The 22,816-nt window shown below is 39.2% G+C and overlaps 1 protein-coding gene across 1 annotated transcript in view; it reads left to right on the forward strand.

Annotated features, from left to right (window-relative positions):
- Window positions 1–22,816, forward strand: part of PPIL2 (peptidylprolyl isomerase like 2) — a 67,743-nt gene that overhangs the window by 13,682 nt on the left and 31,245 nt on the right. The window contains exons 6-12 of the mRNA XM_039561081.1: window positions 1,076–1,127; window positions 3,373–3,464; window positions 4,168–4,257; window positions 12,808–12,883; window positions 13,487–13,647; window positions 15,197–15,272; window positions 16,460–16,566. Coding sequence (XP_039417015.1) covers window positions 1,076–1,127; window positions 3,373–3,464; window positions 4,168–4,257; window positions 12,808–12,883; window positions 13,487–13,647; window positions 15,197–15,272; window positions 16,460–16,566 — 654 coding nt within the window. The remainder of the gene's footprint in view (window positions 1–1,075; window positions 1,128–3,372; window positions 3,465–4,167; window positions 4,258–12,807; window positions 12,884–13,486; window positions 13,648–15,196; window positions 15,273–16,459; window positions 16,567–22,816) is intronic.

Genomic DNA, 22,816 nt, shown 5'->3' on the forward strand with positions numbered 1-22,816 from the left:
AGATCCTGACTCAGCCCTGCAGCTCGTTGGGCTGGACTTTTCGTCTCCAGCTGGGTGCCCCAGTCGAGCACTACCAGACCATCCCAGCAGGCTGTGCTGGTGGGATCACCCAGGCTGTGATGTGCCCTCTCTTGCCTGTGATGTACCCAAATCACATACTGACCCCATGGAATGACTGGCATACGTGGGCCTGTCATGTTACTGAAGGTTCACTGTTATTTTGGGTGTGTTTGCAGCTTCCATGTCTTAGGGAAGGCTGCAGGACAGGAGCAGCCTGATTGTCCAGAAATGTTTGCCAGCCCAACAGCTCTTCTTTTCCCATGTCAGAAAACCCTTCCAGAGAGAGGGCAGCAGAAAAATGCCATAGACATCCTTCTGATGAAGCATGGGAGAGCAGGAGTAGCTCAGTTTGCAGTGTCCTCTCTAGAGCTGGAGAACATTATCCCAACCTTGGCTGTCATCTCAGTTCCCTGTTCAGTGGAATTGTTACCTGGGGATTAAGTGGCTGAAAATCCCTCCTGGGACTCCCTTTGTGACCCCAAGTGCCTCTCCAGAGAACCTGTGCCTCCGTTTCTCTTTATTATTGCTGGCTGTCATGTGGGCTCCACTGCACATTTCCTGAGTAAAAGGAAAATTACAGTTATTTCAGAAAAGGCATTGAGCTTGATTGCCAAAATGGTTTGCTGGCTTTATGACTTTCATCAGAGGTCCCTGCTGAATTGCCCTTTCTTATCAGCAGTGATGATCTTTGCCTCTTAGCTTTTCATGCAAACTCCCTTTTCAGTCTGTGCTAAGAGTTGTGCAACTCCTTGAGCTGATTCCCCATGGTTAGCACTGTACTGTGTCAAATACAGCCCTGTAAACAAATGTATCCCAGTTCTCAGGCTCCCTGAGCCTTGTTTTTGTGGGCTGTCTGTGACTTGAATTCCCAGGGTTCTGATGATTCAGACGACTTGCAATATATTATTAATAAATTATGTACTATTAAAGTCCTAACAGTGATGTTACAGTTTCCTCTTATTTCCATGGTTACATTCTGTTGTGATTAATCTTTTTAATGCTTTATTTTCTTTAGAAACTGGATGCCAAATCACTTATAAAACTGAATTTTGCTAAAAACAGTGAAGGTAAGTGCAGTCATTTTCTGTGGTGGTGTTTTGTTGGTTTTTTTTCCTTAATGAGTTCTTCAATAAATTCTGGTTTGCCTTACCTCATGGTGAACTTCAGTAGTTTGTGTTCTCTATCATGGTTTTTATTTTTTGAGTAGAGTAATTGCTTCTTGTGAGTGATATGTTTACCTTCAAAGTTCCATTTCTCTTTTTCTTTACACTGGGGAGCTGTAAATTATTCAGCAATTTCACTTTACTATAGCTGCTACTGCACTAAGGTACTATTTACTTTAAGGAAAGAATCAGAAAGAGTGAAATTTCTGTAATGTTATCTTATTTCTAACTTGCCTGTGGCAATATTTGCTGTTCACTTGGTTTTGAACAGCTTTTTGTTTATAAAAGGGATTAGACTTAAATGAACACGTGGGATTTTATGAATAGAAGCACACAAGACAGTTGCCTCGAGTTTTATTTCTGCAAGATATAAAATCTGCTTCCTAAGAGAGCATGGTAGGAACAAAAGAGAAGAGTGGAGATGAATTCATCTTCTACAAAGCAGATAATGATTTCTTTGAAATGAGAATGGCAAAGATTAGGTGGGAATAAAATTCTGGAGTGTCTGTCTCCTTATTTTACCAAAATCTGTGGATTACAAGCTCTTTTCTGTAGCTGATAGATTTCTTCTGCACCTTGTGTTCCATCTGTCTCAAGAGCAGGGTGTTAAAAATTGATCAACAGTCAGTGTGGCCAAAGCTTTTGAAAGATACCATGACACTGTGCTTTCCCTGAAGAAGTCCAGTTCATAGTGCTGGGGTGGAATGACAACAGCCATACAGTCTTAGAAGCCTTTTCCTTTAAAAGGTGCATTCTGTGTCATTAACCAATCACGGGAAAACGCAACGAAAGACAAAAATTAAATGTTGCATTTCTGTCTATCAGCGAACTTTTCTTTAAATTGTAAGATGTGGAATGGTTGCTACATATGTAGGATCTTCTCTGTTCACACAGAAATATGATGCAAAAGGTCTTTGGACATTGCAGTTTCTCACATTTAGTGATCACTTATGAGTTGAGTACCTTCTATCCCGATCAACATGTGTGTGCCCTCAGTAGTTTTGCTTGTCCTAGAACTGAGAATATGGTGACTTGCTCTTTTTTATGAAGCTGGAACAAGGCCTCACATTTTACCAGAGTGTTTCTGTATCCATCAGTTGGGCCATACCCTGATGCCGCTTCCAAAAATCCCTTTCTAAACTTCTTGAGTTTCAGTCCCTTGTGGCAATGGCTTTCCTTCAGCCCTGGTGGCATTAACAGAAGTGTCCTCAGCTTTGACTTAGGCAGGGAGGCAGAGCTGCCTCTGATGGCACAGTGAGCACAGTCTCTAAGTGTTTGCCTCCCCTGTCCTCACAGGTGCTGGGAGCAGCCTGTTCTGGCCTCCCTGCTGGTTTTGATTTTCAAATGGTAATTTGAAAAACAAGAACCAAATAGGCCCAACTTTGATTTTCAAATGGTAACTAGGAAAAAAAGAGCCAAATAGGCTCAACTTATTTTAAAAATCTCACTCGAACCCCCAGGTCTAGCAAACTGATCAAGTATTAATAACCTTCTTCTAATTGCTTTCTGCTGAGATTATCCAGACATTTTTCTTTTTCCTCCTACATTGCCTCCCATCAGTTTGCTTGCTGTTGACTTGCTTAATATTTGTGCTGACCCTCCTGGGAAAATTCACAGCTTGATTTGAGCAGAAGCTGGGTACCTTATTGAGTAACGTGTTCAGATTTAATGGCATTCTGCTTGCCACATTTGAATACAAAATGCTCCCCCTGCTTAAAGCACAACAGCTGTAGGCTGTAAGCTAAACTTTTATTCCTGGGAACAAGAGTGATACAGAGCACTGGACTCGTTACAAGGTACAGGCTCATGTTATCAATAGATCTTTGATTACAGCAGTAGCAATTGTACTGTGGTATTTCATAAGTATCAAGCAAGCTGGACAAAGTTTCGTGTTGGGGGATTGAAGGCAACAGATTTCAGAACTGCATTTTCCTTGCTTGTTTTATAGTTCTCTTAACTGTTACTTTTTCTAGCACCTTTTCTGTCATTGGAGAATCAAAACGTTGTTAAAACACCATTGAATACACACTGAAGTTACACTTTATATTAAAAATTAATGTAAATATCATCCACAGAGATCAGAGAAATTAGCTGTTTCAAAACAGTTACAGGTCTTCGTGTGAAATTTAAACTTTTTTCCCTCTATCAGGCAAGTATCACTGTCCAGTGCTGTTTACTGTATTTACCAATAACTCCCATATTGTGGCCATCAAGACTACTGGAAATGTGTTTGCCTATGAGGTAGGTTCTCTGTTGCATTCCATTACTACTATTTTATACTTGGTGCATTTCAGTAAAGATCACAAAATGGTTTAGAAATACAGGTAAATTTTATTCTTGTTTTACAGCCAGGGAAATTAAAGGACAGGGAGATGAACTAACTTCACAAATTGTTGTCCAACTTTAGCCTTCAAAATAGGAACAACTTCAGAATATGAATTAAATAATATTTCTAAAACCTTAAGTTAATCTGCATGTACTGAATCTTGTATTTCAAAATAAGTAGCTCTTACATGCTCCTCAGTTGAAATAATAGCCAAATTTTCTGTTGTCTTCTTTTTGATACAGTGTCATCACAAAAACACAAATTGCCTCATTTCTATCCATATCAGTGAATGAAAAAGAGCATTTTAGCTGGAGCTGGGGGAATAGGAGAAAAAATGCCTTAATGGACACTTAAACTGCATTTTTATTCATGTTTTGTGAACATTTATGTGAACCCAAGTGGAATTTTAATCGTGACTTCTTTGTATAATCCTTACTGTAAAAGCAGGTTTATTTATTTTTTCAGTAGCAAAGAAATCCTTCAATTAATGAATCCATATCCAGTGTTGTTTTCTTTATGATGTGTACTTCAAGATTTTATTGATATCACATATTTACTTGTAACATTTACACACGAGAATCTGATTTTTGCTGTCTGTGTCCTTTGCCTGGCTGTTAGGCAGTTGAGCAGCTGAACATAAAACCGAAGAGCTACAAGGATCTCCTGACAGATGAGCCTTTCACTCGGCAAGACATCGTCACACTGCAGGTAAACTTTTCTTTCTCTTACACCTCACACCATACAGCTTTTTTTTTGCAGAGGGTGAAATGCTATGTACACTGTTCTGGTAGGAAACTAGAGTCACTGAACAGAAAAACTTTGCTGTATTTTCTTTGTTATCCAGATGAGTCACAAAGATGCCATATAACAATCTGGAAGAGTAGTAAGTTGCCCCACGTGGCCTGTGGTATCAAAAGAAACAATGTTTAGAATGTAAAGTATTTAAACTTTTAGGAACTTGACATGTTACATTAAGACTGAAGTGGATTGTCTGTCTTACTCTTTCAATGATGTATAAAAGAGTCAAAGCTTCAGAAAAGTGTTTTCCATGGAATGTTTCTCTAAATGTAGAATCAAACAAGCAGCAAACCAGAGGATTTTCTCTAATTACTTGTTTGGAATGTTTTTCTTCTTAATAGATACCAATGTTGGTTCTTTGCTGATTTTAAGAAAATTAAAACCTAAATTAAAAGAGCATTGTAAATTTTACAGTGTAAAAGATAGTTATTTACAGATAAAGTTTCATATCAAAAGATCTAAAACTTTTGTTTAAAAATAGGTACTTTTAAGCTTGCATGGTTTCAAAACAGGGGGAAAAATATTCTAGGATCATTATTATTGAAATCATGAGTTAGTATGCATCTCATGAACTCTTAATTGCCACTAGCCAAGACTAATACAGTCTAATTCAAATAGAAAAATATTTTTCATTTATGTCTAAATTTAAATAAAGCGTAGCCCTTCTTCCCTACTCCCAGTGCTTAACAGCATGTTTTTAAATATTTTTCCTCTGTTCCTTTGGGCTTGTTGCTGTTCAAGCTAAAGCAACAAAGTAAAATGTTTTTATTCCAATGGATGCAAAAAATACAGCTTTTTTTTCAGATTGAAAGCTCCCAACAGAATGTTATTTCTGTGTAACTGCATGGTTGCTAATGGATTTGGAAAAGTAAAAAAAGACAAGTGTCTAAAAATGTGTCTGTGTACCCGTATGGAAAACCAAGTTATTTTGGACAAATAATTGAAATGTGCAGTTGCTAAAAAAATATTTTGGTATGTTTTGTAGGGTTGGAATTGAATGTATGTATAAAGAGTGTCTTCCTGTTACTTGCCTAGCTTTGATTTTTCACAGCTGCTCTAGTCCGCTAAATCTCAAAGTGCAACATCTAAAAATTTAGTCATTCCCTATGTGAGTTTTTATCAACATTTTTCATCTTCCCTCTTGACATGTTGGGCTTCTGTTTTGTTTGGAGGAATATGTCTAATATGAGACTAAGTAGATTCTGGTAGTTGTGCAGTCCAAGGTCACAGTCACACATTGCCTGCACCTCTCCCACCTCCATTTAGGGTGGTGTTCATAATGTGTGAGTAGATTTGATCCTCTTAAGTAAACAGTTCATTATGGATTGGTGTTAACTTCTGCAGTGTACAGTCTTGTGCTACACTCTTCTTAAATAAGTTTAGAAATAGCAAAGACACCCCCATCTTGGGATTGGACTGCAAGAGATTTGACCATCTGAATGCTGTCGACCAGGTAAAATTTGACCTTTTACCAGATCGGGTTTTAAACATGTTTTTCAGAGTTATTTTTAACAAACAGTCTAAAATGGCTTCAGGCTGTTGAAGGAGAAGTGAGAGCCATTTACTGCACTGCCCAACAGCCACTGCAAACTTGCACATGTAACTTGATTTTTTCCTATTCAAATGCTGCCCTACCCTGACTTGCTCTGTTGAGGCCAGGATTCAACCTGAAGTGGCATGACTAGCATGGATATTAGAATTGCTTAAGTATATGTGGTAGAGAAATGTGTTGTTATTTTCTCACAGTGTTTTCTTCATATAAATTATTGAAAGACAGACTGATGTCTCCTCTACAAGCTCTCTTGTTGACAGCACTGCAGGCAGCGTGGTGGCTTCAGGCTTCACACTGCCAAGCTCCACCACCTGTGGCTCTGTTTCTTAGCCAGAGTTCACGACTGCAATCTGTTGTGTTTCAGAGCTCTACCCCAATTCCTCCTTCTCTTAAAAACCTTTCAGTTCTGTGTTGAAATTTATCACTTTGCTGTTTTCTCATTCCCCCATGTAAATTGTGTGCTGTGGTATCCAAGAGAGCTGGAATTGAGAGTGAGTTGGTATCACTGACCCTGCTGTTTGGCAAAAAAGTAGATATAAAGGAAGTTGCTATTAAAAACATTCTTTACTTTGCAAAGAACAGCTGAATAGGGCTGTCTGTAATAGCTGTGTTTAGCAATAGAAAATAGCATTTCCAGAGGCTGACTCTGAATGTCCTAGGAAACAGATGGGGTACCTGTGTTTGGTAGTGAAATACAACATGGTAAGTGGAAAATAGGAATGATGTATCTTTACAGATTATTTGTATGATCACATTTTTCCTTATTGATACATAAAGGACAATCCTACATCTGCTTGGATTTTACCAGAATAGCAATTGACCTCAAACTTGGCTTCTCTCTCCTAATATATATAATTAAAAACAAAACAAAAAAGATTTGCTCTTTTCAGAAGAGACAGAATTGCATAATGTGCTTTTCCTGTTCTTGGTGCTAAACATTATTCAAACACAAGTCATAATCCACCCTGTTATCTTTTCTGCTAAGCACCATCTCATCTGGTCGCTTTGAATTTAGTAGCAGTTATTTATGTGCTATTTACTTGTTAAAAAGGACAACTTTTTTTTTTTTAATTTGAAACTAAAAAAAGCAGAATCACAGCTTTAGTTGTTAATAATACCGTCTTAGGTCTAAGATGTGTTTCTCTTTGTAAAGGAATCCGCAGTGCTTCCTACGTGTAGTCCATATACAGAAATTGCTTTTTCCCCTGTTGAAATGCAAATATCCTGGGGTGGAGCATGGCAGTTTTTCATCAGCATATGGCCATATTATCCAGCCAGTCAGGGCAGGAGGTAAAGAGTAATACCATGTCCTGGTGTGCAAGATACATTACCAGTACTGGAATGGAGTTGTTGAGGCGGAAGAAGTCACGGATTCTAGTTTAGCATCTTGCTGATGATGACAGAAATGCACATGACATTATTCCATATGATACCCTTCCTAGATACAGCACTCCCAGTATGACTGGGTTTTTTAGACTGTAGCTCTTTACACTAAAATTTAAATTTCCTTTTCTTAGCTTTGTGATCTTGCTACAAACTTAAGTCAGGTTTTCCATCTTCTGCAGTGCAGGTCTTATATTTTTCCAAGTTTCTCTCTCCTTGCAGTTTATCATTATTTCAGATAATTTTTCTCCCAACTGTACTGGTTCATATCTCTTTTAAATGGAATATGCTGTATGTATGTTGTCTGTGTTTCTCAGAACTTTAAACCCACTTATATTCTTTACCTTGAAAGATGATCAGCTCAGCCTAACGCAACATCCCTTGAAAATGTCAGGAATGTGTTCCCAGCTGACAGACAACTCTAGTACTGTAAGATTAATTAGTTACACTTAATGGGTAAGGCAGGATGTAAAGCACTTGGAGATCTGTGGGGACAGGGTGTCTGTAATGGAAAAGCTGATATTGTTAACACTTGTTTGCAGTGTTCTTACCTCCCTCTTCTGCTTGCCATTCTGGTTCATTGATGTTCATCATTTCACTTTGCAATTGGTTTCAAGGTAGGATTGAGCACAGCTTTTGAAATAATATTACATTAGACCTCAGTGCAGAACTAGGTGATTCTTCCAGTCCTATATTTTACTGGTTTTAAGCTAGTATTCAGTTTAAATGTTTAACCTAATTTGAAATTATCTTCCAAGTTAAATTTTTGAGGGATTGAGTGCTAGATTTCAATATCTGCTGTCAAATCTTTATGACAAAATCTGGTCAACAGTCTGGTAGAAATTATTATTAATTTGTGTGAATGTAAATTGCATTGTGTTTCAATCCTATATCATGCAAATTATTCTTTGTGTAATGATGTGGAACTTAATGGCAAGCACATAAATACCTGTCATCTGAATTCCCCCATATAACACCAGGCAGGCTGAAGCAAGTGTCTGCCCCAGCTCAGTGTGGAGAGAGGAACAGGGTCAGGTAGTGCTTTGCTGGACACGTTGGTGGACTTCCCATCCCAGCAAGTGTGAGAGGTCCTGAGGAGAGCAAAGTAAGAATGCTGAAATACCCAGCTTTCACATCCCATTTGGTAGGAAGTGTTCAGAGGAGTGAAGAACAATTTCCCCTTTAGCACCCTGTCAATTTGTCATCCTCCACTGTGGCTCTGTTCACAAACAAGAAACAAACTTAAGTTTGTGAGGATACAGCAGAAATTATTCCTGCTCTGGAAACTCTTCGAAGCTATTGCTGAGCTGTGTGCTGGCAGGGGATTTAATGACAAGTGTGGCTGTACTCAGTGGCAGTGCTGCAGGTGAGGCAGAGGCACACGTGGGAGATTCCTCCTTGCTGAATGAATTGCAATGAAGCCCCTGCCCTGCTGTGCCAGGGGTAACAGGCACAGTGCTCTGGTGGCAGCCTGCAGAGAGCCTTCCCTGGTAGATGCAGGCTAACAAATGCATCTTCTTTGTACTGCAGAAATGGGGGGAGGAAGAGAAGGAAACACCAAGTCTGGGTAAATGCTAACAGGTTTGCTGCTGTTATAGGGGAAAAAAGCCGTATACTGTTATGTGCTTCCTTATGTCAGTTTTATTGTTTCTATATAACCTAATCAGCTGTGGACAAGACATGGCTCCCAACAAGCTGTTAAACACCACTGACATTTGTGGCAGGAAGCACGTAATGAGCAGAGCTGGAGGTAGCTGAGCTGCACAGTGTTAATTGATATTTCACTCCTCAGCTATTCCTCGTTTGCTCTTTGTGTGACAGAAGGTCAGAGCAGATTTCCTCACGGCTGTGGGTGAGGTCTCTGTGAGGGAGAATCCTGCACCAATGGATGTGCAGAGTAGCAGGTAAGGAAGTGGGACATGGTCGGCATATGCGGGTGACAGTCCTGAGGATAATTAGGGATGCAGCATGGCCAGCCAAATGGTAAGAGAGAAATCAGGGCTAAAAGAAATCACACAGTGTAAACCTGTTGGTTTTAACCTGCTTTTTGGGGGGTTGTATGTGGCGCTTAAGATTAGCAGAGTTCAAGCTGTTTCCCTAAGTAGGTAAAACCAGAAAATTACTGGGAAAAAACGAGTGGAATAAAATTTGAGATTGTTTTCAGACCTCAGCTTTCAGGAAAACATTAAATAGGAGATTTTTAACAGTGATGATAGTTAGCAACCCTTTGAAGTCTATATCTGTGCTAGTAATTTGCTAAACTAAAGTTTATGGTTCGTAACCTTAGTAAGAAAAACCCTGAGACTGCCAACCATGGTGTTCTGAATACGTATTTTTAAACATGCTAAGGCAAACAAAAGTAGGCCATGGTTCATCTTCCTTTCTGGTTTCTGGGCACTTACACAGAAATTATTTCTTTAGGTCTTTGGGCCCCAGGCCTTAATCTTAACAGGATTGGGAACATCCCCATGAGTCCAGCCTTTCTCTGACCAGGAGAGGCAAGTAATTGATGAGAGCTTGAGGCTTTGACAATGTGAGTATGTCTGTCTGCCCATCCCTGTGGCATCTTGTTTGGACTGCTCTGATTTTGTGCCCAGTAACTGTCATGGATGCAATGAGAGGAGCTTGGCAGGCTAGTTATTAGTGTTTAGACAGTTTTCTTCCTGAAGTGATATGTCTAAAGACTGTGCAAAATTACAAAATTTTCATAGTCTTACCTTTAAAAAATGTGTCTCTTGTGTTGTAGGACTTGGTTAGGAAATGGTTTGTGTCTTCTGTAGCACAGGTTGGACTGGTCAGAGGTGTTTGTGCTCTTGGGGTCAGGTAGAAGCAACTGGTGTTCTGTGTTTGACTTAATATTCACTGCAGTTCTTTCACAGTATGCTAATTCAAATTCACACTAATTCTAATCAAACTAATTCTGATTGAACTTCTCTTAGTATATCAAGATGCTGTATTTTAGAGGGAGGAATAAACATGTCCTAGGTGTCCTGTACAAGATGATACTCAAATTTCAATTTGAGGAACCATTTTTGAGGGGCTCTTCCACTGCCAGAGGGAAATCTCTTTTGGGGTAGGAGTGTGGGTTGTCCCCCTTCTGGATGTGTGGTGAGACTCTTGCTTTGCAGAACCAGGAATACAAGGGACAACACTGTAAACCAAACCTTTGTCAAGGCTTCTATTGGAACAGATGGCCCACGTGAATGTGATGGGAGGACCTTGTACAGAGGACCTGGGTCACAGTTCTGGGGTTTGGAGTTCAGATCTCCCAGAGGGCAGATGGACAGCTGGTCTGCAAGGAGCAGGAGCCTTTGGCCTCTGCTGTCCTTCATACGGTAATGGATGCATTGCCAAAGCAGGGGCTGGTGGTGATTTGGAGAGCCCTGAGAAACCCCTTGCAAGGAAAGAGACTGTAAACATTTTGCTGGAGGTGCTCGATGCCTGTGATTCGGCTGGTTAAGCCACACAGATGTTTGAATGAACTGTGCCTGTGAAACTGTGTGGACTAATCTGATTTGTGGTACCCTGAGCACAGGGTTTTGTAAGACACTGGCAGTTGTGATGTCCTTTATTTATTTTTAAACAATCAATAAATCAATAAATGAAGAAGCTTTATTTAGAAGAACATCATGAAGGTGTTTTCCGTTTCATTTTTACTGCTGCCTTTCCTCCTGTCCATGAAAAATTGGTTTCAGGAGTCAGTCTTGCCCTTCAGTTTTGCCATGAACTGCAGACATGGATTGCTATAAATCCATTTATCTCTATTAATATTAATACACAGATATTTTTTCCCTTTCCTGAAAGGGTAAGCAGTGCTTCCTTCCTTCACCTTTTGAGGTAGTACATTTATGTGCAGGGCAATGATTGCTGTCTTGGAAAGCTGCAGCTCATGATTGCTGCGGAGTATTTGGGAGTGAAAATGTCTTGTGAAAACACACTGAGTTCTTTCTCCAATCTTTCTCCATGCATCTTGTTGACTGTCAGAAAGCAAGAGTCAAAATCATCTCTATTCACACATATATAAATATGTATGTAAAGTAATAAATAATAAATACACCTGAGTGCTGGTGTCAGAGGAAAGAAAAATGGCTAAAAAATAGATCCAAATTTCCTGTTTCTTAGTAGTTTTATTTAAAGATTGTTTCTAAAGCAAGATTTTAAAGATGTAATTTTTGGGCGGGTTTTTTTGTCTTGATGAAGATCTATTGGAGTGGTACAGTGGGACAGGAAACAATAGAAAATTATTATCTGGTGGTTAGGAAAGGGGACAGCAGAAAGCCAGGAGGTCACACTAAGGTGGAGAATCACACAGCTTGATTTCATAAATGTGTTTTGGTTTTACTACCAGCAATAAAACTAAAAATGTACTCTCTGGTGGAAGCATACCATTTCAGGGATGAATGAAAGGCATAATTAGATCATTTTATAAATTATGGAGCTAGCAGCTCAGCTTGTATTAAGCATTACTTCTGGCAGAGATTAAATTCTCAAACTTTTTATCAACTGTGGTAGTCTGAGAAGCTTTGTTAAATTTTTTAGGATAATATATATAATACTATTCATGTTAGGACACAGTTCTTTGCATAGTATGTTGCATTGAACTAGAAACTATTGCATATTATTTTGTTACTTTGCTATTTGAAAGTTTGAATTGTTTTCTGTAAGACAGACTTTCCATAAGTGACTGGGTGTCCTGGACTGATGTTTTGACCTTTCTGTGCTGCAGAGGAGCTTGAGGAGAAAACCTTGAAGTCATTGTAAAGAGAGGATTAAAGACTGTTTAATAATAGTATAAAGTAACCTAGATCACCAGTAGGCATTCCTTGTCTCATTCTCTCTAACAAAAGGTCAAAGTTCTGCAGAAAGTTGCCTAGAGATAGCATAAAGAATCACAGTTAATGGACTGTGTGTTTCTGCTGTTTTCCTCCAGTGGTCACTAAATTGAATTTTCATAATAGCATTTTTTTTCCCATTATTTTTAAACATAGTTCTGTAAGCACTAGTGAAAAAAACAACTGTCAAAACAGTTCTTACTGCAGAGACTTGCTCTGAGGTTTTATTTGTATTTTGAAATGCATTGCAAAAGTTCACAGAGCATGTGCAAATCAGGCCCAGGGTTATAAATAGCAGGAGATAGCTTATGTGCATTTGCATAGATCTTAAACCAAAGCTCAGAACAAAGGAAAGAACCAGGGAATTGCATTGTTCTTGCTCCTCACTAGGATAGGGTAGACTCAGCTGAGCTCTGGTGGTAACTTCTGTGGGTGATATATGTGTAATATTATGTTTGGAACTGAATTCCAGATCCCTAAGGAGTCTGCTGTGAACAGACTCATTGCTGATGTTGGTTGGGGTTGATTGCTTTATATTTTTTCCATCTTTCTGTGGTTTGGGGAGTATGAAAATTATTCTGTCTCTCCCTGTTTGTTTATTTATTATGGTGGTGTCTGCCCTTTGGACTAGTCTGTTGCTTGGAATAGGTGCCTACCAAGGTCTCTGATACTAGGTTTTTTAATTATTTTCAGGATCCAACAAACCTGGATAAGTTCAATGTCTCAAACTTCTTTCATGTTAAGAACAACATAAAAGTAATTGATCCAGGTAAGGATGAATTGAAGGTAGGCTGAGAAAACACCAACCCAAATATGCAAAATCTGAAGATGATGTTATGGAATTGACTCTGTTTTCTGGAAGGACGTCTCTCAGTGGTTAGCTTACTATGCTCATATCTGATTTTGGGGTTTTTTTAATCTTGTGCAAGCAAGCATTTCTTTCTATTCACCTGGTCAAAGTAAGGGATTTTTGCATCACAGGCCTGGCCATTCAGTGCGGAGATGAAGGACAGAAGTTTATATTGTACCCAACTGTAGTTTGTCTTTATTGTTCTATAAAAATTTTACAAGACTTGAATGGACTTAGATAATTTCTAGTGGTTTCAAATAAATTTTCATGATAGTTGGTTTGATTTTTTTTTCTTGTACATTATATATTTATTGTGCTGTATTTTGGGTTACACTGTCATTAGTGTTATGCACTGCTATTTGTCACTGTGTCTGTAGGAATAAATACAGTTGCTAGACCTTTATATTTAAAAAAAAAAGTTGAATTAAAAAAAAATTGTGTAATTAGATATGTAATAAGCTGAAGGAGAACAAAATACAGTTTTTCTTTTAATTCTGAGTGATTTAACTTTGTCTTACCTAGATGAAGAAAAAGCAAAATTAGACCCATCTTACTATTTGAAAAATACAAATACAGAGACCCGAGAGACTTTACTGGAGCTTTATAAGGAATTCAAAGGCGATGATATTTTAGCAGCTACTATGAAGGCTCCTGAAAAGAAGAAAGTGGATAAGCTGAATGCAGTAAGTTGACTCAATTTGTAGTTTGGTACTGGTTGACTTCTTCAAGAATGGTAATAGTTGTTTTTCTTCTTAGAGGCCGTATTGCAGTATAAACAAACACTGCTCCTTCTGTTTTCTCTCACACAGAAATTTGTCATAGATGAAAATATGAGAATCATATCAGGATTCCTTAGACATGCATAGTATATGTCAGTGAGTTTCTATTTGTTAAATCATTTCAAATCAACCTAAACATTTGAGAAGTGGAGCACAGTAAGAAGGAAGAATCCTTATGATGTGGTTATGCATGTGTTGGCAGAACCTTTTTCCCAGGTTGTAATCTCTCACTCTGAGTTTGTTTATCATTGCTTCCTGCATTTATTGGCAGAGAGAGCACACTGTAAGGGTAGTGCAAGTGAATAATTTCTAGTGTGGGCAAATACATAAATCATCCACAGCTGCTCCTCCATTTTTTTTCCACTGGAATGCAGGGGTTTAGTGGAATATTTTAAAGGATGTTCTTCCAGGTGCATGCTCATGGTTGTCAAGAGAAACAATTCATCTGCATCTAGATTTCCTACATCAAAGGCTGTTTGAAACGGGCAAGAGAGAGTATTCTTCTGTCCTTTAATAATTCTGGAATGTGTGTGCCTACTGGCTTTGTTTACCCTTACATGAAAACTAATAGCAGTGCACCATACAGCTTTTAATGAGAGGGCTTAGGGACAGATTAGGGAATGTATGTGACCAAGGGGTAGGATCACAAATGCCCCCTTTTTTGAGACATTGTAGTGTTACAATAAAAAAAAATGAGTAAGGAGGAGAAAAAAGAGGGCAGAGGCAAGGCTGTGCTCTACACATGTTGGGGAATTGGGATTGTCAGCTTATGATGTGGATGGGCATAGCTGTAAACTTGCTTAGGATGCAGGGAAACCTTATGGAATGAGCATTGACCTGGCCTGGACTCCTTACAGGCATTTCCCTGGAACTGCTAAACTTGTCTCTGGGTTTATTAGCTCTTTGTAATTTACTCCAAAATCCATGTGTGACATTAACATCTCCCATCTGCAGAATTACAGAGCTCAAAATAGACCTTGGGAACCAGGGGACGGTGCCTTTACATGCAGTAGGGCCGGCTGTGGGAGGGGGCTGGTTTGCTCTCCCCCACAGCATCTCTGTGGTTCACTGGATTTTCCTTCCACTCACTCAGCAGCACTGGAGGCTTCTACAGATGTCTTGGCAGAAGTACTCCTTGCCTATCTCCACCCATGGACACACAAATAAATTCTGATAGTAGAATCTTTGCATAGTGATATATTAAACTGTAGTGGAAGCACTAAGCCCCTTTGGCTCAGTGCATGAGCAGCCTTTACTACAGTTTCATCAGAGCAAATCTAGGCAACAGATGGAGAATTATCACTGTGCTGGGTATTTGTTTCTTTCAGTAGGAGCTAGAGCAGAAAGTCTGCCTTCAGAAGGATGACATTGTTTCTAATGCTTGTATAGTATCTTTGGTAGACAAATTCTGAGATCTAATGTCTTTTTCTCTTGCTTTTTCCTCTGCAAACAGGCTCACTATTCCACTGGAGCTGTAAGTGCTTCCTTCACCTCCACTGCAATGGTGCCTGAAACTACCCATGAAGCAGGTACCAGAACTACCTACCTACCAGCTGTTTATTTACTTCCCAGTTTTAAAGTGTGCTCCTTAGCACCCATACATTTATGAGGACTGAAGGAATGCATTGGTAATTGGTCAGTACTGATGCCATGGAAATGTGTTCCCAGACCAGATATATCCTTACTTTCCAGTGAGCTTATTCTGAAAATAATGGAGCAATTATGATCTAGCTTTGGCTTTGAATGACAGGTACTTCTTTTGAACGGAAATTAATGAGATATTTCTATGCCCAGGGATGACAAAGTGACATATCCCCTTTTCTAAGTTAGGAATGAAATATCTCTCCTCAAATACCATACAAAATCTTGCCCACCTTTTTGGCCTACCCTGCTATTGGTTAGAACAACAGCAAATTTTGTGGTGGTAACTTTTAGTTTACTGCTTTTCAAGGTTACACAAAAATGCATTTTAATGCAATAAAGTTTTCCTTTTATTCTCCAGCCTAATCACAAATGTGTAAGATTTGCTTAGTTTGGATATTGGTTAAATAACTGAGTCATTAGTATTTCCAGTTGACAAAATTGGGCACTAAAATTTAGATGTCACATACTTAATCAAAGATTGAACGCATTGCTAAAACTGCGTTTACCAAATTCAGTTCCTTTACTTAAGTTTACTTAAGTTACAGTGATCTGCAGGTGACTGAGTATAGAAAATATCTGTCTAACTGGACATTTTGACAAAATGGGAATGGAAACACCATCGATTGATCCTTTGGTTTGACTTACCAGTAATGTCTCCAGTAACAGCTTCAGTTGTTTTCAGAACTGGGTAGGTCTCTGTATGTCAGCAGTTTGTGGTTGACTGATGATTACCTGCTTGGCTTCCAGCACAAGAAGCAATTTGATTTCAAAGTTTGTGGTTGATAGATGTTGCTTGAAAATTATAGTTTGTAATACTGAATGCTTCTGGGATTTAAAATATAGATTATTTGGTTGGTTCTCAAAGAGTTGGTGGTTTACTATAATGGCAAGTGTTTTGCACAGAGATTAATGCGAGGATATCGTAGATGAATTGCAGAGTAGGATCCCTCAAGACCCAGTACCCCAGGAGAAGGGGTCAGACAGTAGAATCTATGAGTTGTTTACTGATGATTTCTAAAGATCAATGAATAAGCTTACAGAGAGCTAATTACTGTCTTTTGCTTTGATATAGCTGCTATTGAAGAAGATGTTGTGAGATATCAGTATGTGAAGAAGAAGGGATATGTGCGACTTCACACTAATAAAGGAGACCTAAACTTGGAGCTGCACTGTGATATGGTACCGTGCCCCATACTATGAATCTCTGTAGATAACCACCAGAATTGGAGCTGACAGTGGAAATGTCCAAAGAAAGGAATAATGTGTAGTTGCAGTAGATACAGATAGATAACTAGCTTCTAGTTCTTTTGGTGTATTTTCATACATACACAAAACTATGTTGTTAAACCTCTATTTAATTTTATTTATAATACTATATATAAAAATTTATTTATACATATATATATATATAAATGAATTAACTATATATATTTACACTATATGTGTAAGTGTTCTCTGTAAGTAGTCCCATCATTTTAGTGGACTACCTACAATATGCCAAAGTACATGTTTAGAGCTTCAAAGGGTCAGGATTAATGACCCAAACAATGACAAGGAAGGAAGAGAGAAAAGAGAAGGCAGAGCACAGTGAGACAGTGAGGAGGGAATAATCCAAGGTTACACAGCAGCTTATTGACAGAACCTCACTGAAACCAAGAGCAGTCTGTCAGTCTGCATCCATGTAGTTAAGATCCTCAGAAATATTTAAATTTACTTCTAAAGCCTGAGCTTTATAGAACAAACCTAAATGAAAACCTTAGAATATGTTTTTACTTCCTCTTGTCCCAGTTCTTAAAAGTTCAAGTTTTCAAACACCTTCCCTTTGCCATTAAGAGAAGTTCATTTTAAAAAACAACAGACTGGAGTTTTTTATAGTATATACAGTCTGATTCTGGGGGAACTCAGTGGCTCTTAAAATAATAAACATGGCAAGACTTCTGATAGATGAATGAGTTGTGGTGACAGTGATGTCTCAGACGTCACTGCTTGGGTAGTGTGTTTGCTTATTTATTTGTACAGCCACTTCTATAAAAGGAAAAACGTTTTCAAACCTTCGATTGTTTACTGAGATTTTTGTCTCAGGATATTATAGGCCTGAAAGTTGATATTTTAAAAAGTTGAAGGATGTGAATAGGGGTTTAAATGGTAAAACTTCTGTTTCTTGTGAGCCTCACAAAGTTTAAGGGCAGTGATGCTGGGTAGGAGCTGGGGTGCCTGGTGTGAAATCCAGATGTACTGGGAGAATGCATTCATTGTTGTGTGCAAGAAAGAAAAAGGAGCAAACTGCATAAGCCTTCTGGCTTTTCCTTCTGTTCCCTTCTCTCACATGAGTAAGAAGCAAGATAAGTGTAAACATCTCAAGCTGATCTATGCAAACAGCAAGAGAATCTCCACAGCAGCATATCACATTAGTAATTCTGTAGGTCTCTGTCATCCCTACAGGTGTTTTCCGTGCTCTTAAATAGTAACACTGTAATAAGGCAAAAAGCAGAGGATGTTAGTACAGCAATATTTAGGGGAAGCGGCAGAACGAGCAGATTGCATTGAATCATTTGTTTTGCCATATGTTCTCAAACTGGCTCCTGGCTAAAGCAGGCTGACTGCAGCTATTCTTACCAGCGTGGGCTTTTTGGCCACATGTGTGACCAGTGTCGCTCAGTCCTCAGGACCCAGCCTCAATTGCTCATTATAAACTTCCTGTATGATATCCATTGTGTTTCCTTTTTTTCCAGATGAATTCCTATTTATCTACCTTTCACACACAAAGCTTCTTCATGTACACACTGGAAGTGCATGCTGTTTTACACAACCAGACATTCTCAAACACTGGCCTCCAGCCATCTGTTCCTTTGTGTCAATTAAATCTGTGTGAATTAAGCAGACCTTTGGCACTGCAGAGGGGAAAAAGATATATATTTAGAATAAATAGGAAAAACTTGCTGCTTTAGGGAGGTGTTCACAAGATCCACCTTCGGTCATCATCCTAGGTCTTTGAAATCAGTTCTTTCTGGGAGGCACTTGTTTTTCTCCCTTTACTAAATAAGGAGTTTGTGCTTTCTAACTTTGGTTTTCCTGAATCACACTGAGGTTAGCTCAGTGCAGACAGAGCAAACATCTTACAAACATATAGCACATGCAGAGGTCACAAACATATACACAGATCAGCTACAATGAGACTGAAAAACAAAGAAATTGGGGAAGTGCCAAAATTTAAACATTGTTAAACACTTCCAGTTCACCCTGCTTGTGAATATGCATGGCAATAGTCTTAATTAATCATATGCCAAGTTTTTATCAACTTTTCTGCCTTATCCAGTGCACAGGCTGGACCAGTCGTAGGAGCTAATTGGAACTGGTTTATGTACAGAATTTGGTTTTCCTGTCAAAGCGTAGAATGTGGGTAAGGTCCTTGAATGCCGTCAGGGGGAACAGGACTGTACCATAATGCTCACTCAAAGTGCACAGGGGTTTTTTTTAATTGCTCAGGGATATCCTGTGCTCTGGTTGTTATGGAAGCCACCCTGGCAGTGATCATATTTTCCCAGTACTGGAAGTATATGATTGTGAAATGCTTAAGGAAGCTTGAGGATGATGTTGCTGTATAAATATGACAGATAAATACCTGTGTCCAGAGGTAGGACTTGCAACATTTAAATTACATTTCAAAATAGTCTTACGTTTAGGTTTCAATACATGCTTTGAGGTGAAGTCTCTTCACTGAAATAGAGAGCAGCAAGTGACATACTCGCTATCTTAAATGGTGTGTGTACTGAATTTTCAGTTGGATTTTCATGCCTCTTGTCTGTGTTTAAGCAAAATATTTTTGCAGTTGTGCTGTCAACACTCTGCACTGCTTCTGAAATCTGCCCAGTATCTGTTGCCTTCAATATTCTCCTTGGGTGCTCATTCCCTGTCCCTTCACAGCTCTGTTGTCTCCTTTCTTTCCCATTTTTTATGAGCTGTTTGGCAGTATAAATTGTCTGTAGCTCAGTCTATATGTGCATGTGGAAACCTTTGTTTAAAAATAAATACAGTGTTCTTCATATACTAGTACTTTAAGGTGCCAGTCAATAAGATTGATAGTGATGAAGTTCATCCTAGCACCAAAAACCTAATCAAGAAATGTTTTGTATTGATCTAGGGCAGGAAATCAGTGTTGCAGTGTGATTGAAGTCATCAGTTACTTTGTGACAGGATTCAGAAAGAGCATGAAATAGGACTAGAATCCAGATATTTTCAGTGTTTGAAATCACTTGTTCAGAGCACCAGAAACTTCACTTAGGTTCCAGAAGGATGATGTGTGGTTTAAATCATTGACCTGAAAAAAGGCAATAAAAAGACTTTGGAAGATAAGCTGGATTTTTTCCCACCCTTTTGAATTTGTGCCTCAGATGAGCAAAGGTACAGTACCCTTCTCTCTTGGGATCATTGCAATGTGCCTACTGCTTTTTTTTGGTCATTTGTTTTTCTTCCAATCCTCCTATTCAGATACAGTATGTTCCTCCTAATGGGAACTAATCAGATGGCCATTGGTAGGGATGTTTTCCAGGAAGCTGAGATCAGCTGTGCATAAGCAACATTTGTTGTGTATACTAATTGGATAAAAATTTACAAAAATTCTACTTGCCAGAAGTAATTCTGGGAACTACAGAAGATGTAACAACATCCAACAAGTGTTATTCTTTCAGTTTTAGTCTTATGCATGTCAAACACGTAAATTCTGAAGAAATAACTGATGAAAGGCAATTAATATAATTTCTTGTATTTTATTTACTGTGATTTTTGTAGTCTCCTCAAGTTCTTTTAGCTGCTTTAATCAGGGTGTTGCTGGGAACAGCTGCGTATTATCCATGTGTATTCTACTGTATTAGTCACTATAGTGATGGAGTTATACCTTGTAGGTGGTGGAGCAGCCATTTTTAAAAATATATATCTACATATGAATAAATATGTAAATATAATGCTCCCAAAGATCCTGTCAAAATGATGAACACGTGGTTTGATATTCTATCTCACTTCTCTACTGCGTGGGTCCTCTGCATACAAGTGGTCACTGGGGTGATGATCTGGTGATTCAGCACATGCCAAGAGCTGTAATCAAATACTTATCTGTAGCTGCCATGGCAGGTTTTATAAATTCACTTGTCTCCCTCAGGTTTAATACTTTAAGGTTTAAGGGCAAGATGGCAAAACAAAGAAGAATGTGAGACGGATTTCAAAGCTCCATCTGACACTCCACAAATGCTTTTTGATGTTTTAGGGCCTGGCAAACTCTGCTTAATAAAGATGTCTTGGCATAGCTTTCCAAAGAAGCTGTTACTCTACAAACATTGATGTTTTAATCTTTTTAGGCCTTCTGACCTGTTAAATATGCCTGTGATCTCTAAATGTGTAATCCAGCCCCTGTTCTTTGAAATCATCTCTCCTTTTGTGTGAGGGACTGTTCTGAAGATCAGAATCCTGTAAACTTCTTATCCATTTCCAGTGCCAAAGAAGTGAGTTGCTGAAAAAATCCTTTGACCTCCTGGCATGATGAGGTTCTCCAGTCTTCCCAAATCTCTCATTTTCTTTCTGATTTAAACCTCCATTCTACTTGCTTTCTGTCAACATGATAATGGCACTGTCTGGGAAATAACTGGCTGATGTTTCACCAGTATCTGTTCACTCGATAATAGGATCAGAGGGATGAAATACAGTGGTCTTGGCATGGTTGTAATGGCTTTTTTAATATTTTTTCATCAAAATAGGCAATTATAGGAAGAGCTGCAACTCTCAACTTTGAGAGTTCTTGTCAGCAGAAGCTAAGAACAAAGCTGTGATCTTCCAGTAGAAGAAGAGCTGGATAAAAATTGTTAGAGAGGATGTTGTTACTTCTTGGTGTGCTTTTTCGTCAAAGTGGTACAATAGCAGGCAGATCTATTGCTCTTTGGGGCTGAGAGTAGGATGGCTCTATGCAGCCATCTTGATGAACAGGTCAACTTCTAGGTTGTTCTAAGTGATTGGAAGCTGATACTTTAATAGTTTTAACTTTGGGGGCATAACACTCTATCCTGGTTTAACTCCAGTCAGCAACTAAGCCTCACACAGCCACTCACTCCCCAACCAGTGGGATGGGGGAGAGGATCAGAAAAGGGGAAAACTTGTGGGCTGAGGTAATGGCAGTTTAACAAGTAAAGCAAAAGCTGCACACACAAGCAGAGCAAAATAAGGAATTAATTCATCATTTCCCAAGGGCAGGCTGGTGTTCAGCCATCCCCAGGAAAGCTGGGCTCCATCACCATAATGTTTACTTGGGAAGACAAACATCATCCTTTTGAATGTCCCACCTTCCTCCTTATTCCCGTGGCTTTACATGCTGAGCCACCTCCCCATGAACCTGTCCCTGCTGCCCCAGGCTGTCTGTGTCTTTTCCTGGCAGCCTTTGGCACTGAGTAATTGGTGGAAAGGCATTTTGCACATTTGGACCCTTTCTGCCTCCCCAGCTGCCCTGGCGAGCTGGTTCTGGGAAGGGAATTGATTGTTATTGGATCATGCCCCTTGATTTTTGACATTTGCAGACATGAGGTGCAGACATGAGGTGCAGACATCCCATACCAGCTGTGTCTGCCACTTAGTGATCCCAAACCCCGAGCATGAGGTGGATGGTTTGGAGTTACACAGCTGCTGCTCTTCATCTTTCTCTGACGTGTTTCTTGTTTGTACCTTGGCTGCTCTGATGAGAGTGTGGTGACCTTGGGAGGTTGACAGCTTCTCTGTCTACTGTGGAAGTTGTTACAAGTTACATCTTCTGAAAAGGTGGAATTTATGTGCAGGCAGTTGCAGATTGATGAAGTGCCAGGGAGCTGCCATGGGACCTGCATTACTCCAAGTTTTAAGCTGCTGGAGGTTGCTTGAGTGCATCCTCATTTAGACTGTACCTACTTGTGCTGTCCTGCTTACCAGTCCATCCTTATCAGCACCCAGCCCTGCACTGTGCCCTCTGACAAGCTCCTTAACCCTTGGGTGACGACAAATTTGGATGGGTCAGTGGCGTGGGGAGAGGATTGTTTTCTTTTCTACCACTGCAGTAAATGTAAATACAAGCTAGAGGAAAAGTAGTAACTGTGGCTGACTCTGCCTCTGGAGAACTAGTAGTTAACATTGACAAATTAGATGAGTGAACTAGATGCCTTGTTTAATTTGAGTTGTGCTCAGCTAAACTGATTGATTGTCCCTGTGTTTGCAAAAATGTGAGAAGTAAAACTGAAGTGTGTCATCTTTTTACTGGCATCTTGTCTAAGCTGAGCATCTTGCTTAGACTTCAAAAAAGTTTTCAGTAGCATCATGAACGTCAGTATTGTGGAATTAGATGCCTTTTAAAAGTGAAATTTAGCTATCTGCTGAAGTCTTTGCTAAATAGCTGATTAAATTACAGTGAGTTTCTGCGTAA

This window comes from Corvus cornix, chromosome 15, assembly GCF_000738735.6.
Source record: "Corvus cornix cornix isolate S_Up_H32 chromosome 15, ASM73873v5, whole genome shotgun sequence".
Lineage (NCBI taxonomy): Eukaryota > Metazoa > Chordata > Aves > Passeriformes > Corvidae > Corvus > Corvus cornix.